This window comes from Poecilia reticulata, chromosome 7, assembly GCF_904066995.2.
Source record: "Poecilia reticulata chromosome 7, P_reticulata-male-v2, whole genome shotgun sequence".
Taxonomy (NCBI): Eukaryota; Metazoa; Chordata; class Actinopteri; order Cyprinodontiformes; family Poeciliidae; genus Poecilia; species Poecilia reticulata.
The window spans coordinates 8866861-8885372 of NC_088836.1; the positions used below are offsets into that span (position 1 = coordinate 8866861).

The window sequence follows — 18512 nt, forward strand, 5'->3', positions numbered from 1 at the left end:
TGGAAGTTCAATGAAGAAGCAGTAAGTTATGTATAGGTAATGTAGAGGAATGTATAAATAAAACCCATGTTAAAGAAGTCAAAGTGTTTCTTCATCTTTATTACAAGAAAGCATTTTTGTTCACCAGAAACAAAACATGTCACAGCACTCTTTTCTTCCCCTACACACAAAGTGAATGCATTATTCTATGGCACAAGATAAAGATATGCTAATGCGAACACAAACTACCATCTGTTTAACACATTAAGAGGTCTCCCCTACTTCCTTCTGATTTCGCCTTTTTTCTGTTCCTTCCCCTTTCCTCCCAGTTGGTAAGAAGAGACGCTCAGATCAAACCAATATGTCTATGCCTCCTTTTGCACTTTCTTCTCCCTCCTGTTTTTGCATCCCTGGATGCAATAAACTTTATGTAACTTCTCTCCTCTTGTCATCCCTCCTTTTCTGTCTGAAGACCCGGACAGAATTTTGATTTGTCTGCCAGGATTAGTCTATCTTTTTACTTAAGCTTCTTTTTCTGTCAGCATCAGAACCAACAGCCAGTTCTCCCTGTGTTGATGAACATTGTCACTGTATTTCAGCTCAATCCTCAGGCACAGATGGAATTATCTAAAGTAATAACATTTAAGAAACAATGATAATCACATTTTGACTCACTATTGAGAATTTGGACATCTCATCACATATTTTCAAGAGAGGAGTGTGCTTTAGAGTTTGTGTGTTGTTAGCATTTCTTACATTTGTGAGGCCCATTTTTCAAACAAATAGTACGCCGTGAGGAGCCGCTGGTCCAAAAGAGGGCTACAAAAAAAACGTAGTGCCGTTTTTGAAATTAATATATAAAACTGCACTGACTTCCATTCATTTTTCTTTCAAAGTCCTTGTGAAGATAGAAAGACATGTAATGTGTCTTTGCTTCTGTGTGTGTGCGTGCGTGCGTGTGTTTTTATAAAACCAAGCTAGTAACTGGCAAGGCATAAACACCAGTCACTTGGTAGAACCTACACTGTATCCCACCCATTACCTTTTCTGGAATCTATTAATATATCATTCCTGCACATCCAAATCCACACACAGTTCTTTATGACTAGATAAAACAAGTACAATTTCTTGGATTTATTTTCCAACAAATTTAAATTATTGACATTCCACAACTGGTATGGAAAATGTGATGGAAGATCTGATATCATTTATAGACTGAGATCTAAAATTCTACTTTTTGGCTATGCTTCCATACAAGCAGAGAGTAACTAGCAAGAATACTGGGATGGCTGTTTTCATTAATGGGGGCAAGGATTATTCTGTATTTTTTATGGAATAAGTGGACGCTTAGAGGTATATGTAAAAAGTTTATTTGAAGTTCTCTACAGAAGTAAATTGAAGACTGAAACCCACATTATTGCTCCTGATAACAATGAGAGCAAGCATCAACTTGGTATATTGGCCTCCTCTGTCAGAAAAAGTTCTTTGGTCCACTTCTTTGGTTTGAACCAAAAACAGAATTACTTTTTTTTAGTTTGGTGCAGTTTGCTTTCACATTGTGCTTTGTTGCAAGTGGATTACGATTAGTAAACAAAGCCACAATCAGTGCTTCAACAAACCAAAATGGCAGGAGTGGGACAGATCACAGAACAGAAAAAACAAACATTGGTTGTCATTTCTGTCGTGAATGTTAGCAGAACACATGTTCCAGTACAACTGCAATACCATTTTAATGTCAAGAGGAGCTCATTCAACGCTGTAAGCCAAAGACGATCAGATGGTCTGAGTAGACTGACCAACATGCTGCCAAGCAACGGTGGCTTGTGAGGCCCAAAATAATAGCTCTCTTATAATATCTGGAGCTCTTTAAGGCAGTGTGACAGCGAGGAAGAGCAAGACTTTCAGTAGGCAACAGGAAGGCTAAACAAAGAAAAGCAAAAATCGCTCTGTTTTATCCCTTTGGGATAAAACTTTCAAGTGGGAATGTTGACGTCTGTGTTCATGCCACTGGTGTATAATCAAGTTCTGTCACATTTGCTTTTACATTGTGAATTCATTCAGCACAACCTGATCTTAAAACTTTTTACATAGTTTGTCACTTTGCACACACACAATGCACTCAGCAAGATTATTTATTTTTCCTTTAGTTTCACATTGAAAAAAAAAAAAAAACATGAACACATTTTCTTATGCAAAAATCATGACACTGCCTTCCAGGAGGCAAAACATTCTCCTTTTTGACCTTTTCTTTCTGTCTGATTTGCTGAATGTTGTGGCACTTTCTTATGTGCTGTAATCACAAACGCTACATTTTACTGCAGTCAGTGGATAAATGCCGACCTACCAGAGATCTCCTGTGGACAGAGTAATACAGCTGCCCTTGTAAAGGAAACAAACACCAAAGTTTAAAGAGTAAGACACAGGTTTCATTTCTATTTCTCAATAACAAAGCTTCTTACAAACAGTGCCTTGCAAAAGTATTTATATCCCTTAAACTGTTCAAGGGGTATGAACAATTATCACTTATCCTCATTATCTTCAGATAAAAGCCATCGCAAACTTATGAAGCAAACTGCTCTGATAATTTAGAAGTACCTTTGAAAAAAAAGAGCTTCAAAACAAGTCTTTTGGGATAAATTGAAATATTTAAGGTTTTTTTATTTCACTATAAAACAAAAATGTCCATAAGAAACAAGGACGGGAACAACAACCACCAACTGAAAATGAGGATTTCTCATCAAGGAACTTCAAGCTAACAGTGTTAGACATGCATGTGTTGCCTTAAGGTCATAGAGCACGCCCAAGAGTCATGATGGCTTATTACTTAATGATGAAATTAGATGCAACACAAAAGCTATTGGTTTTTTTCCCCAAGATGTTCATCTAAAAAAAAAAAAAATGTATCTTGTGATAAATCATAATCTTCAAAGGGCTGTTTGTAATGTTATTTACATAACACGATGAAACACACATGGTTTTCTCTAAATTACACAAACAACTCAAACATTTGAAAAACATTTAAAGTTGCAATAATTGCAGGCTAAACCTTTCGTGGCGTCTACATAACGATCCTGATCCTTTAGATTGAGCGGGTATAACAAGTAGAATAATTTGAAGTTGACAGAAAAAGTAAGATAAACTTCAAATTATATATATATATATATATATATATATATATTTTTTTTTTTTTTTTTTTTTTTTTTTTACAAAAAACTTTTTTTACAGGTGTTTTCTGGGTGCTTTTAGGGGAGAGTGTCTGAAAGCATTGTTGGGACTAAAACAGGAAAGTAGCAGCATACATAATCTACTTTTCAGCAACAGTGAGTAAGCCTCTTACTCTTATTATTGGAAATTATTTTAGAGTGTTGTTTACACTTTGTATGAGAGATGGGCTGACTTCTACCCTAAAAGACAAAAAAGGATTCTTATTCCCGAGTTGTTCACTGACTGGCCAAAGAAAAGTTGCCACTAAAGACAGAAAGGCTGCACATTCGCATTTAACTTTGATGTGAGCACTCATCTGCTGTGGCATTGTTTCGATAAGCTTATGCAATGTCAAAGGATTTATTTCCATCCAGTGCTGCATAAATTTTTCACCAAGATCTTGTATTGATGATGGGAGAGTCCAACCACTGAGCAAAGCCTTCTCCAGAACATCATAAAGAATCTCAATGGGCTTAAGATCTGAACTCTGTGGTGGCCGATCCATGTGTGAAAACCATGTCTCATGTGCTTAGAGTCCAGGCCTTATGCTCTCTTGCAAACTAATCAGTTAGCCTCACTGATTAGTGGTTTTCTCATGGCTACAGTTCGAATCACTTGAATTCCCTTCACACTGTGTGTAGAAAAATGATTTCACTTTCAATATTAAACTAGTAAATAATATTGTTATATTACTAATACTATTGTTGTTTGTCTTCGATTTGGATACCAAAAGTTTAAGTGATCACTGATCACGGTCATTCGGGTTTTGTTAGTTTTTTTTCCAGTCACATTATTTCCTCAAAGACAACGGTTCCTTACCTTACTATCCTTCCATTATAAGGCATAACAATGCATTGGACAGTTCTCAATCCACTTTTAGTAGTTCCTGCAAACGTTTTAGATGTTTTCTATGCCTCATGCCTCCCAATGATTTGACCCTTCTTAAAACAGATCAACATCTTTTCCATGACAGGATGCCTTTCCACATGGCTGTTAATCAAATGTGAGAAGCTACTTATTGTATCAGCTGGGGTTAAATAACTTACCGATTTGTTAAGTTAAATTTGGGGGGTGACATTTTAGGGGCAATACTGTGTATTTTTTGAAAGGAGCTAAAAGACTTTTCCAATTAATAAACCAGGACCAGTGCTTTATGCAAATTACGGAGGAAGACTGTGAGGTGCTATGCCAATAGCACTAACCTTGATGAGCATCTCAGACTTAGTCACGCTGCAGAATATGGTGACGACAGGAGGCTGCCATCTGAAGAGGAAAGGAAAGGTGCCATATGGGCGACACAAACTTCAATCCGTTAGTGCTTTGGCAGAGATACTGGCATCAGAGTGTTTTATGTCACTGGAGTTTTCTTCCAGTAAAACATGTTCTATCATAATTTACTGACTGCCGACAAAACATATCTAATAAATAGGTACTATAGACATAAATGATTTTAATTAAAATTTAAGCAATAAAACTAAAAATATGTTTTGGAAGCCATGAAGCTACGTAATCAAAATGTAAAGTTATGAATCAGTTCACCTTATGAGCTGTGAACAGACTGCGGTTTACCATTAAGTTATGATAAAATCCAACCATGTGTCAGGAATTATGTATATTAAGAGTGGACTTAAATACTTAATCAGTGTGCAACTCATTGTTGAAACCCATGTGAAAGCTGTGAAATGTAATAAACTGAGGAAAGTCTATGAACAGCTGTCAGGAACAAAGAAACAGCATTAGCCAACTATTATATATCAAAGCGGGGATTATTTTAATTTTTGTTAGTCACCTCTCAGAAAAGTGTATATTTGTATGTTCCATGCAACTATAAACTATACTCTGCCTTTCCATTCTGTCAAATGTTTATGAACTAGTGCCGATGGAGTTTTAGAAAGATTTGTTTTTGTCTGTCAATAACTTCAAATATTTAAAATGAAGTCTGAGAGTAGGTCTCATGAAAAGTCATGAGCTTTATTCTGAATGCAAGTGAATGAAGAACGTTGTAGAACTACAATATTCACTGTAAAAAATAATGTATTGACCAATAAGTTTTCATATAGACAATGTGACAGATTCCAGCAGTATAATGATTATGTTGAACGTTTGAAACTGAAGTACGGTAGGAGATATAAACATAAATTGTTATACAATTGTGTCACAGTTATTAAATTCAACATTTAACCTCAATTGTATCTGCAGCACATCAACAATGTCCTTTTCCTTCTCCAAGGCCAAATTGCATAATGTTGCACTTATTACAAATTAAGTAAACAAAAAGTCTGACCCTGACAGATTTTTTTTCCCGTCAGAATTCTTTCACACAATCGGGAAGGAAATTACCACCATAACGACGGCGCTTTAGACATAAGACACACACCCGAGTATTTCACAGTGAAAAGATAAAAAGCATGTACCCATGCTAAAGTGGATGAAAGTTAAAGTGATAAAAAGGGGTTTAAACCATATAAAGGTAAACAAGAATGCCTGCAACATGACTCGTAAAACAGAGAAGCAGCATCCACTAAACAACAGGCTGACATTGAATAATTCAGGGAGCATAAGAGTCCGTTTGAGAGCAAGCTTTCTAATATTCATGTGACATGATAGCCAAGACAGGAACTCTGGCTCTCGCTGGGCACAATGCTATTCACACGGTAAGGCACAGCAGTGTTTTGTAATTCATAGCCCTGGTTTTAAGCCAACCATAGACATATCAAAACCAACCATGAGCCTCAGCAGGAGCTAAGTAGTTAAAAAAAAAAAAAACATTTATTAAATTTTAAACTAAGTTGAATCAGATATCCAAGGACAAAAAACACCTCTCAGCCAAAGGTCTGACTACTTTCCAATTTTGGAGGAGGCAGGCTACGAGCAGTTGGCTTCTGTAAGCAAAGCATAGCTAAAAATGGTGGATCAAGAGGTAAAAGCATTTTAAAAGTCACTTGAAAGTAAAGCAGTCAGTTATTTACTGTCCTAAACATTTGCCATCTTGACTTTGAATCATATCACATGGCTAAAGATCATGTGGATGTAAGTACCTCAGTAAACAAAGGAAGCCTTACCACCTTGGAAATAGATGCCCCTAAATCCTGCATGTATTACTCTAGAAAAATGGTGGACAAATTATTCTTACAGTCAACTGAGTCCTTCAGTGAGGGGTGGAGGAGGCCTCTTGGTGATCCACGGTGTAGATTCAGCCTGTGGAATAAAGTGGAACAGATCTTAAAAGCAGGCCTGCAAACTATAGTAGATCTGACAATCTTAATTTAGCACTTGACCCGTTTTTAAGGGTACTGCACTGATTGCATCATTAGAAAAGCTGGGAATCAAAGTATTACATTCGCCAGTAATCAGATAGGTTGTGCTTCTCATGTCTTAGTCTGCCTGCTTTCAGCCAGAAACTGTTACTGTTGAGGTAGTACTCTGCATAATTAAGATGCCTTGCTAAAAAGACATCCAACCGGACTACAGTTATTGAGATGTTCCTCAAAACCTACGAAGGTAGAAATCAGTTTTACATGCTGCAATGCAAAGGTAATTTAGGTTGCAGTACAGTTTGTGGTAAAATAGCTGCTTTCACCAACTGCTGTCTGACAGAGGGGATTTGGGGTCAGTTCATCTAATGAGAGGCTGACTGAAGAGGCAGCAGGAGGACAGGAAGGACTAAAAAAAAAGCAGAAACCTACCAAATACTATTGTAAACAAAAGCCAACATGGCAAACACAGTAAGACAGCAAGACAATGAAAATCATGTAAAAAGCTTAAAGTAGGACATAAGGATTATTGCTTCCTTTCAAAACTATTAGGAGAAAAGTAACTCAAAGTGAATTTTGCTTCAACACAATACTGATCATTTTTGTGGTCACAATTTTTCACACTATTAACGGTTGTAAACATCACTAACAAAGACAATACATAATATCAGGTTTACAAGGACAAGAACAGTTGTTTTTTTTTTAGGAAAACTAAGAGTTGCCATGTCTCGTCTGACCCTGCTCTGTGATTCTTTATGGCCTACCACTTCATGGCCAAGTCTCTCTTGTTCCTAATCGCTTCCATTTTGTTATAACGGCCGACTGTGGAATTTTTGTAGTGAGGAAATTTCATGACTGGACCAATTTCACAGGTGACATCCTATCAAAGTACCAAGCTAGATTTAACAGGTGGCATCCTGAGAGTATAACCCATTCTTTCAGTGATTTGTAGAAGCAGTTTGCAAGCCTAGGTGCTTGATTTTATTCACCAGTTGCTATGAAAGGTATAAAAATACCTGAATTAAATTATTTGAATGAGTGACGGAATACCTTTGATAAAAGTAATACCGTTTCCCTACTTTCCACAATCTGAATTGGTCCCAATGGCAAAGAAGAACAGAAAAGAAATAGATTTTTCTGTTTTCATAAATAGAATAGAGCTTTCATAAATGTCAAACTGTGTTTTAGAGAAACAACTTAAAGCAGAGCCATCTACTTCAAGCTTTAGTTTAAGGATTTTCGATTGTGAGCTGAAACTTGTCAAAAGCCCAGATTCCTTAAAACATATGTCTTTAGTTCAGCACCAATTAAAAATCTAAAGGGGAACCCACGTTGGGATCGCTGCAGTTCCTCTCATTAATTGATGTCGGTGAAATGGCCAGAACAGATTAATACTGGACTTCAGTGACGGATATCTGAATGGAAGAGGTTCAAAACCTCTCCAATGTCTTGTAGCGATGCCTTGCAGCATTGGTCACTAACCAGACTCTGAACAGAAAATTATATGGCAGCAATCTTTGCAGCCATTAATAATCATATCTCTTTGTAGAGCTTAAAGTTGCTCGTAACAGGTGACTTTTTTTCCATTGTTTTCTACCAGATAAAGATGCAGTCATATAAATTATTTACACCTTACATATGTATTTAAAATACATATGTAAGGTGCCCTGTTTTGTCAACCAAAACAGGGCACCTAAGATTAAAGCATTCTTTTATATTCATAACTTCATCTTACCATATTGAAGTCCCATTCTGTTGGCGGCAACGTGGCATTTTTGGAGACAGGCTTCAGTTTAACGTCATGTTTTAATATTGTGAGCCTATAACCTTCTCATTATTAATTGTGTCTGTTATCATGCCAGCTACATTTAATTAAACTGTCCAACACCAGAGCAGACTGAGGTGGCTTTAAACCCCATAGGGATAATAGCATTTCTGTCACGCATGCTGTGAAAAACTAAAATATTAGAACTATTTTTTACAATAACTAAAAACATGTACATTACAGGACCAAACAACCTGACTGGATAGAAAGCATCAACCTCCTGCATTATAAATACACCTGTCCTTTATGTCCTAATGAGAAGGCTCATTAATCCATGTATGTGGTAATTAAGAGTTCAATAATCACCTTCTGTCTCCATTAGTACCTGGACCCTCTGGTCTGTTGGTAAAAAGCTCCAGAATGCTGAAGCCTCTCCCCAGAGACAGGTAGGAGCCGTCTGGTTTGGTTGATAGCGACACTAACTCCACAACGACCAGAGTGCTGGGCAGCAGCAAGGACGTATGCAGGTACAAAACCTGAGAAATAAACACATGGGACACCAAAAGAGATCATCTAACTTACAGTGTTTAGTCATTCAGAATGCTTTGAGATTACTTTCCCATATCTTAAAGACAAAAGCCATACTTTTGCAATAAATATTAAAGTTTTTCGAAATTAAAGGCAATAAATTTACAATATTGAAGCTAAAATATTCACTGACATTGTAAAGTAAGAAATTAGTAAGTAAAAACACACTTTTTCTGAGATTGTAAATTCATTCGGGACAAAAAGTGACAAGTCCTCCAAGATTTTTCAAGAATCTCAAATTATGAGATGGAAAGCATGTATATGTATACATGCTTTCCATCTCATAATTTGAGAGGTTTCTGTTTGCAGTTTATTTTTCACCTTGCACAGTTCATGTTTTCTTTAATTTGTACAAAGGTCCAAATGTGCCGTCATACAAAAGAGCTCGTCTCTCAGGTGCTTTTACTATTTTGTCATTCCTGTTCAGAACACTTTAAAAAAAACACTCTTGGAGTGAGAATAACCAAAATTAAAGCATTTTAAGCATATTTATGACCTAGTTTTCCAGCAAAAATATTTTAATTACCGCACAGGTTCTCGTCTTTTTAAAACTCACACATTCGGCATTGGAGTCGGCTCATCAACACCTTAAGCTGTCCATCATACATCTTTAGCCATGTGTTTGTGGTAGTTACAGAGTATGATAGGATAGAAAAGGTTTGGTCTGGAAGGCCACATATGTTGTGTTAAAATATTAATGTTCTTATCTACATTATTTCTGCCATCACAGAAGGGTGGACTGAGTTAGCCAAGGGCACTGATACACAATCCCATCATTTTATATGTGAGCAGGGTATATTGCATCCTTGCAATAAAGGAAACAAATTATGATCTGGAAAATAAGAATAAAGGAAACGAATACAGACATGCATAGAAACTGCTTGTTTTCTTTAAGCCTGAATGGGATTGAGCACACTGATGAAAGAAACATGATGAAGACGACATGTAAAATAATAATAATGACCAATAAACGGCATGTTGAAAATCACATCAGGGAAATGACCTATAAACAAGGACAGATGGTGCACTGTCCCAGGGTACTTTGCTTGGCTGGAAGCATCCACTGTTGCTGTCATTCGAGCAGTTCAGGGACATTCAAAATAAAAACATAACACCACTGTAGCATTTGGAAGGTAATTCCTAATATCCCAAGGACACTGCAGATTCACATTAGACATGCATTAGAAAAAAATTGAAAGCTGTTGTGTCAAAACTGAAGGGAATTTAATTTGAGACATGCACAAAAACAAAAACAGAAAAAAGAGCAACCTTGCTGGATTGATTTATCTCCGTTTTAGTCATGTACCTTGCTACTTGATGAAGAATATCCTTATCTTAGAAAGATGAATCAGCTAATTTTATTACAGCTGTTGTACTTTTTTGAGCTTTGATGTTTGGGACAAATCAATACAATTGTTGATATCATCCTAAACTAACTGAAATCAACAAATTTTCCTTTCAGGACGTGGATGAGTTGCACTGACCTGCTATTTCTGCACTAGCTCAGAGATGGCAATACCTTTTGGGAGCCTTTTTGTTGTCTGTGTGAGGTAGATGCAATTGTATACAGGCTCTGATGTGCTCAAATTGGAAATAATAGCCTTCCTGTGCCAGAGCCACCCTGTTTTACACAGCACAAAGGCCTGAATACCATAAGGAGACCTATAAATTCTCTCTGATCCACTGGTTGTGTGGAACAACTCATGTTATTTTTCTAAATCACCATCAATACCATGATGACATTGTCAGAAAATAAGTTAATCTGAGCTACCCTGAAATAAAGAGATTCTCCAAGCTTCTGATGCAAAAAGGTCCATATAACCCACATGTAAAATCACACAGTCTGCAGAAGGGCTTTTTTTATTTAGATTTTTTTCTTTTTACAAACACCATCTAGTAAGGCTAGTATTTTTCCAAATACAATAACTTCAAAGAAAGAGAACAACATACAAAGTTCTCCTAACACTGTGATATGGATTTATTTTTATCTGCAATGTTTTTTTTACATTAACAGCAACTTCTCCTGCAAAGAAGATTGTTTATTTATAACCAATATGGCATAAAAGTTGTGAAGATAATACAATTAAACTCATCCATCTACAGCAATTTGACTATATTTTCAAAAGATAAATAGCCCCCCATCTTGCTCTCTCCAAGGTCATTTATCAGTTCTAACCCAACATTGACAACAAAATCTAAGCCTGTTCTGTTCTATGAAGAATAATGTAGCAGGAGGCCCACCATGTCTTTTTCCAGAAGCGTGTTGCATATAATTCACAATATTGTTTCTGTTCTTGTTGGTTTAGTTTTTGTTTGACATGATTTTCATTAATACAACATAACAGAAGAAGGCAGCTCTGGTGGAGTCCCTTTTAACTCCTACTGTTCACAAATCAACTGCGCGAGATAATTTGTTTGTCAGACATTTGGTCCTACTTATTACTACAGCTTATAGAGAAATTCAGAACTGATTCAGCAACAAGGTGTTAATGTGCACAATGCTATGTTTGGTTTTCATCACATTTGTTCATATTTTGGCCAAACGTCTACACTTTGGTTCCATCTGGTCTAAAGGGCATTTTCCCACAAGATCAAACTTTGCAAAGTTTGATATAAGTTTGAGGGAAAAAAAGGATTTTTAAGGCAATATTATCAAATAGATGCTGCAGATAATTTTTCTGTTTTTCCAGCAAGTATGTTTATGTTTGTTGTTGGCCCATAACTGTACTTCAATTCCCAGGTGGTCAAGTCAGACGGCAGCACCATTTCGGAGTCTGGTTCTGCCAGAAGTGTTTTTTTTTTTATTATTACAATATAGTTTTCCTTCTCTATGCCAACACCTCCATCCCTAGGTCTTGAAATATTTATCACCATTCATTGTGTTCATTATAGAGCTTGTTGTTAATTTATGTTTCTTAATCCTATTAATATTATCAGTAATCAAATTTGTTGGCGTGAACTGAAACATTATTATATTCTACCAAACCTTTTTTGAACTGGACTAAATAGACCTGTATTTAACCAAAGTTTAATTTAGTTGTTCTGAATTGATATACTGAAGCCAGGTTAATTCAATCTTTATATACCTGTGCTGTTATGAGAAGTTAAACATGCAGAGTCCTATGGAGTCTAAAATGAAGTTTAGGGATTTCTGTAATTTCTCTGGGTACAGCATGCTCAAATCTAGAAAGATGGGACCAATCCTACAAAGTCTAACCTTGAATGGGTTCCACCAGTAAATATATACTTTCTCAGTCTAAAATTATGGACCCCAGCTTGTTTGGATACAGTAGAAAGGGTAACAACAATCTTATGCCCAAGATCACCCTCTTTTATTCTTGGTACCATTTAGAAAAGTATCACTTTGTCATGGTTTTGTCATTGACGCCACCTTACATTCAGTCCAGTCAGTGTTGAAATGCTGCTTTAACAGAAAGATTTGGGATTTGCGTCTTATATGACTGAGTTACACAAGTCCCTAAATGAAGCATCAAGCCTTCTCATCAAACCATTTCATCATAAAAACGGGTGGGAAGTGTTCAGCCAAGTGTCAGCTTTCCATCAATGCAGGCTGAAGCTGATAAACAGCTCCAATCAATGCAGAGACATTTGACTCGGTAATGAAAGCAGATTGTCGGAGGACAAAAGCCAAATGTTTGAAGGTTTAGAGCAGTGGTTCTTAACCTTTTTTGAGGTACCGAACCCCCCAGTTGCATATGCGCATTCACCGAACCCTTCTTATTCCACCCCCCAAACCACTAATCAGTGCTTCTCCGCAGCACTGATTAGCTAAGCAATGTAACGTGATCCTCTGCAGCAAGTGATGGCAAAGCGGGGCGCGTCGTCACGACTTTACACAAGTGTGCCTTTACCTCCGCGGCAGAGGCTCCGCCGAACCCGAGACCGACTCATTGAACCCCTGGGGTTCGATCGAACCCAGGTTAAGAACCACTGTTTTAGAGGGTATTTAGTATACTTTGAAAAAGGTTCAGAAACAACTCCTTTGTCTTGCCATTGTTGAAAGTTAAAAAGAAAATCTCTGGAAAAGTTAGAGAACATTGCGGTTATTAATGGCAATTCCCACAAATCTGGTTTTTATAATACGGAAAATTCATGCATACAATTGTAGAGATGTGTAATAACGTGAATGTTTGCATAGGAGCAATAAACTGAAATGAAAGGGACTTTCAAAGGATTTCTCTTCTTCTCTCTAAAGAATGAGCTCCCTTCGCTGTCCCACTATATCTCTTACCAACAAACAGGCCCGGATTGGCAAATCGGAAGGAACGGGACATTCCCCAGCGGGCTGGCCTGACGCTTGGGCCACAAAGGCAGTTTTTCCTCTTTTTTTGTGTGCATTTCTTTCGAGCTTTAAATATCTGTATAATACAACACCACATAACTGGTCAACTTTGTCTCATAGCCCTTTAGTACAAAGAAAGCTAGAGTACCAAGAACCAGCCATGAGCCCAAAAGTCCAGACAGGACAGAAAGGATTACTCATTCAGTGAATATGCTCAGAATTAACATAATCAAGACTACAGTGTGGAACTGCTTTTTATGAAAAGTTCCCCGAGATGTAAAACGATTCAGCTCATTACAGCTGAATCGTTGTAATGAGCTGACTTGAACTGATCAGACTACTTTGTAAAAACTGAAGATTTGTGCTGAAAATTATGACCATTTTTAAAATTTGATTTAGTGTCAGAGGCAGAGCCAGGAGCTGAGAAAGAAATTCTCATGACCAGTTCACTGCTCAGGCATATATTAATGTTCTATCGTTGACCATATTTCTTTAAAACTACTCTTATGCAGAGAGGAAAAACACAATAGGGTAATTGGAAAGTTATGCTATACTGTAAATAAACTTGCAGAGAACAGTGGAATAATTTTTTCTTTAATGATGAGGATTAGCTATCAGTTTGATTGGACTGTAAAAAGGATCTTCTTTCCCGTGTTTCTTGTGTATCCTGCTGTGTTTCTGGGCCTTCATGATGACCTCTGAGGGCTTCGCAAAACAGACAGAGTTTTACGGATGGGTAAAACATTACGGATGAAAACATTCTGGTTGTATTTTATGTCATTTAGAAATCAGACTGAAAAAAGGTTGACAAAGAATGCACGCGGCACTACAGTTTTATTTGTGAACAATTTTGAAAACCACATATTATTGACCTTCCTCTTTATAAATATATGTTACTTCTGTTAGTTGGTCACATAGATTTCCAATCAAATACTCTGAAGTTTATAGTTGTAATGTACAGAATTGTGAAAGAGCACAACAAACACTTTTGCAAAGCACTGTGAAGGAAAGCTCTCCCTTACTGCAATGTTCCTAGATTTTGTAATGATCCGAATTAAAAAGACTTTTCATGTTTAGGAATAACTGCACAACTAAGCAACTGGTCTATATTTTTTCATGAATATGCAATACTTGGTATTAAGGGGTAAAGTTTGGCAACAGATATGTAATAAATTGTGTTTTTGTTCCACATAATAAGGTGATTTTTAAGGAGAACAGGTTGTTCCATTTTGCACTCAATTGCACCTCTAGGTTTGTACTAAACACAGAAGTCAGTTTGTTTCTGCAAAGTTCCATATTCATTACGTTTCCCAACCAATACAAACAAGTTTTTAACAGATATGTACAATAAGACAATGCTGTGAGCTCTTGTTACTTGAATGCCACTGAAGTTCTGGGAGAAGTAATTTAGAGAAATAGCTTGCATCTGCAGCAACACCAGGCGCCACATATGTCTGGACTAATGAGAGATTATGCTTTGCAGCAACAAAGCGGCACTTGATTCTCGCAGGGGTAAATAGCTGTAACTTAAGTCAAGATGGAAGAGGAGCAATAACATTTTTTTCAATTACTTTGGGTATGTACCTTCGACAGCTAAGAAAAAAATTGCAGTTCTGAGTCATTAAACTGGATGCCAGTCTGCCTCTTCTTAACTGAAATAATACATTTTCTCAAGGTAGAATGCTGTTTTATAATTTCGCATCAGACTAAGATGGTTTTAAGGAAATTATTGTAGGAAAATGGAAAAACAACCTGCACTGACCTAGAGCTTGCTTTTTGTATGCAGCTCTAACCCATAAACGCTTCATTTGCCTTACCATTTGTCTTTTGGTGCTAAATGAATCAATTAGGACCCTTTCACACAGCTATGAAAGTATAATTTACCCCTCAACCTAGAAATACATGTTCCAAAATCAAGGTGTTAAAGTTATTTACTTAAAAATCATCACTAGTCTCTGGGTTGGAAAAGGACTCATACCACTGTACACAGCAAGCAGGATGGTACAAAAAAAGTTTGAACAAATTTCAAAAAATTTCTAGAGCAATGTAGCAGAGAAACCAAACCATGTCTTCATAAGAACCATTAGATTTTAACAAGGAGGAAAGAAACAAAGCACATGTATTTGTAAAAGCCCATTTGCATATTGTTGGGTATGATGGGGACTGGAGTAGCAGTGGGCATTTATCGTATCGTTTATCATTTATTGTGATAAATTTTCTATAATAAGAATTTTGATTCATACAATAAACTCCAATTCCAAAAAGTTGTTCTTACTGTCAGGATTGTTAACTTTACAATCAACTCCACTGTTTGTTAAAAAAAGTATCAAGAAATATCAGTAAATTTGACAATATAATTAAATGCAGTGACTATGTGCAGTTCAGTAATATAAATAACGCTTCTTCATGTGACAGATAACCTAAAGAAACATATTACAAATGAGCTTGTTTTTAAAGAGTAATATTTGTGTTTCTGGGGCTATAAATGCTCTTGCTTAAAAAGTTGGGTTAATGTTATTGCTTTTCACACATTTTTACTTGTGGTGCCATGAATTTGACCAACACTGTGCATTGTCTTGGAGACTTGGACTTAGATAAGAAGTTACATGTAAGATATGCATGCTTAGATTAGTTAATGATACAATATTCCAGATTTCAGCGCTCAAGACTGACACTGCTGTACATTTTCTTCACAAATGTGAAAAAAAGCTTTACTTGTGGACATAAGTTTTTGCTAGACAACTGCTACGTTCACTGCATCTCAAAAGCCTATGGGACTTTGCTGTCGAGTGTTCAAGTCATCCAGCTAAAATCAAAGATTCAGAAATAAAGCAGACAAACACTTTTGGCAGCTTCTTGGCTGCAATGCTTTGATATCGAAGTCTATATATGAAGATCTCTGATACAAGTCTGGCAGCAGGATGAGTATGAGAAAAGAGATAGAGGAAGTGAAAGAGAAAGGAGGAGAGATTCAGCGAGTCATTTTACAGGCACAGAACCAGTGGGTATCAGTATCACAAATCCTTTTGGTGTGAAATTTTGTGACAGTCACAAGCACAGTAGAGATGAGAGATGGCAGAGTGGATGATAGAGAGGCTAAGAAAATGACAAGAATTGAGGCTTCAGGCTCCCTTATGGCCAATATGTCACTGGATTGCAGCAAGAGAGATATGACTGGTATGCATACAGTATGTGTGACAGGTGAATAAAAAAGAAAAAAAATTCCAACAAGGCCAGATTTTTTTCTGTGAACATTATATGCACTAGGTAGTTACACAGCACTTGGAAAATTATTGATATGCAGGAAATACAAATACATGAGAGATCCAGATGCTGGTGATTTTACTTATTTTCCTACATTTCAAGTTTTAGTCTCTTCAGACTTGCTCATGCCCTGAGGGACACCTTGTCAACACCACAAGTCTTTTGCTGTACTCCACTGAGTTTTATATGAAGATGATGATATTCTCATGGTTTAACATATGGAAATATCACTTCATATGTCCCAGCAGGAGGTTGACGCTGGGACAGTCAACCTCCTGCTGGGACAGACTATTTTTTTGTGACAATTGTCAAAACAGTTCATTAAAAGAAATGGGAACCAAAACCGCAAAATAATATAAAAACTTTTGAAAATTCTTATAGAATTAGTATTTACTCGCATATGTCCAATTAATCAAGATATCCAAAATATTTTGTAGCATACTGCACTTCAAAAGTCCTGCATTTATGATGAATGGGTGAGATATTCAAATTCATGGAGATACAAACAAGCACAAAATAGTGTGTTAACAAGTAGAAGAAGCAATGGAAATGGCTGGGTATGACACAACAGTCAAAAAAAAGACTAAGGCCAAAAACTCACAACAACTGCAGGTAAAGATATGTCTAGCACATGAGGAAAACAATGGAGGTAGTTCCAGAAAATGACAATATACAATATAAGAAATCTGTAAACAACAAAAAATCTTCTACATTTTTGCTTCAGTGCCTCTAATGTCCAAAATTCTCCATCTTATTCAAACAAATCTCTATACCATCTACAATTTTGCCAACAAGAAATTGAAGTGCTTGCTGGGTAATTTTTTACTTTGTAAGAGGTTTTGGTCTCCTGACATTTGCTAAACTCAGTGAAATGTTTCACAGTCTTTGGGTGCTGGCTGAACGGTGGAGGGGTAACATAATGCTGCAGGATTGCAACAAGGAAAGAAAACAGTGTCTCCGTGCCAGACTTCAGACACAAAGAGGCAAAGATGGAATTGACACGTCAAAGCCAGGAACAACAAAGTACAAGACAGGCAGAATCTTTTTCTTTCCCCTCAGTCTCAACACGCGCCCACACACAAACAGGCACCGCAGACCCCAGGGAGAGCTGATAGCAGAAATATTGGGACGAGCTTGCTGTGTGTGAATCTCTTGTATGTGTGTTTTAGAATCCGAGAGTTTGTGTGTTGATGTGATAGGGAGAGGGGACAGGAAGAGAAGAAGACAGGCATGGAGAAAGAACAGTCAAATACAAGGCAAGTATGAATACGCAACACACACTAAAAATGAACACACACACACACACACAGCTAAAACCTCCTTGAGGCTCTCATCTCTCTCTGTCACCTCAGCAGTAGCTCTTGTGGGCCCTTCAGTTCCTTTGATTGTGCATACACACACCCACAGTGTATAGCTGTGTATTAGGGGATGTGCCACTCCACTGTGTAAAGCTGTTAAGCAGCAGCTGCTCCACGATGTGTTTGGTCCCTGTGGAACTGAAATATTGATCAGTTCTCAAGCAAGGCGTGCAGTCTTCAACCCCGTCGTCCCCATATATAATTGAAGTGTATATCTTTTAGTGTGGAATGCCAGTTGGGAGAAGGAATTAAGCACAGAGGTAGGCTGGAGACGGGTCCTTGTGCTATGGAAGCTCCTTTGTCCATCAATCATGCGACCTTTTGCACAGGCGGTTTTCATGCTCGGAGAAGCGCCGTGAATTGGAAGAGAAAGGGAACAGAACAGACTCAGATTCGATCTAGGTTGATGATTTACAGCCAGACATTTATCTGAGCACTTAGCAGCTCTGAATAAAAAACGACAGATGCCTCCTGAGCATTTTGGGCAAGTGAGCTTTGACACAAGACAAAAATATCTATAAACCTCTTTAAAAGATCAAAACTAAAAAGACATCTTTTAATAAGAAAAATCTGTTCACCTAGTTATTTTTTTCATCTTGATTGAAAGTTGAGCTTAGAAAAATTATTTTAACGTTTTAATTGGTTCTATCTTCTTTCACCTGCAGGAAATTACAGTGTATAGTTTGTGCACAAAGTCAGTGTTATGATCATCCAGACTACAGGTGCTAAATAAGTTGAATAGCAACTGTCAAAACATTCTTATCTTTAAGACAGCTTTGAAGACAAAAAGTGGTCTT

The 18512-nt window shown here is 37.0% G+C and overlaps 1 protein-coding gene across 5 annotated transcripts in view; it reads right to left on the reverse strand.

Moving 5' to 3' along the window:
- The window catches only part of nphp4 (nephronophthisis 4), a 185780-nt gene that overhangs the window by 157866 nt on the left and 9402 nt on the right, over positions 1–18512 (reverse strand). For all 5 annotated transcript variants that reach the window (XM_008413093.3, XM_008413092.3, XM_017305948.2 and 2 more), the window contains 2 exons: positions 8569–8738; positions 6317–6381 (listed from right to left, as the gene is read on the reverse strand). In XM_008413093.3, coding sequence (XP_008411315.1) covers positions 6317–6381; positions 8569–8738 — 235 coding nt within the window. The remainder of the gene's footprint in view (positions 1–6316; positions 6382–8568; positions 8739–18512) is intronic.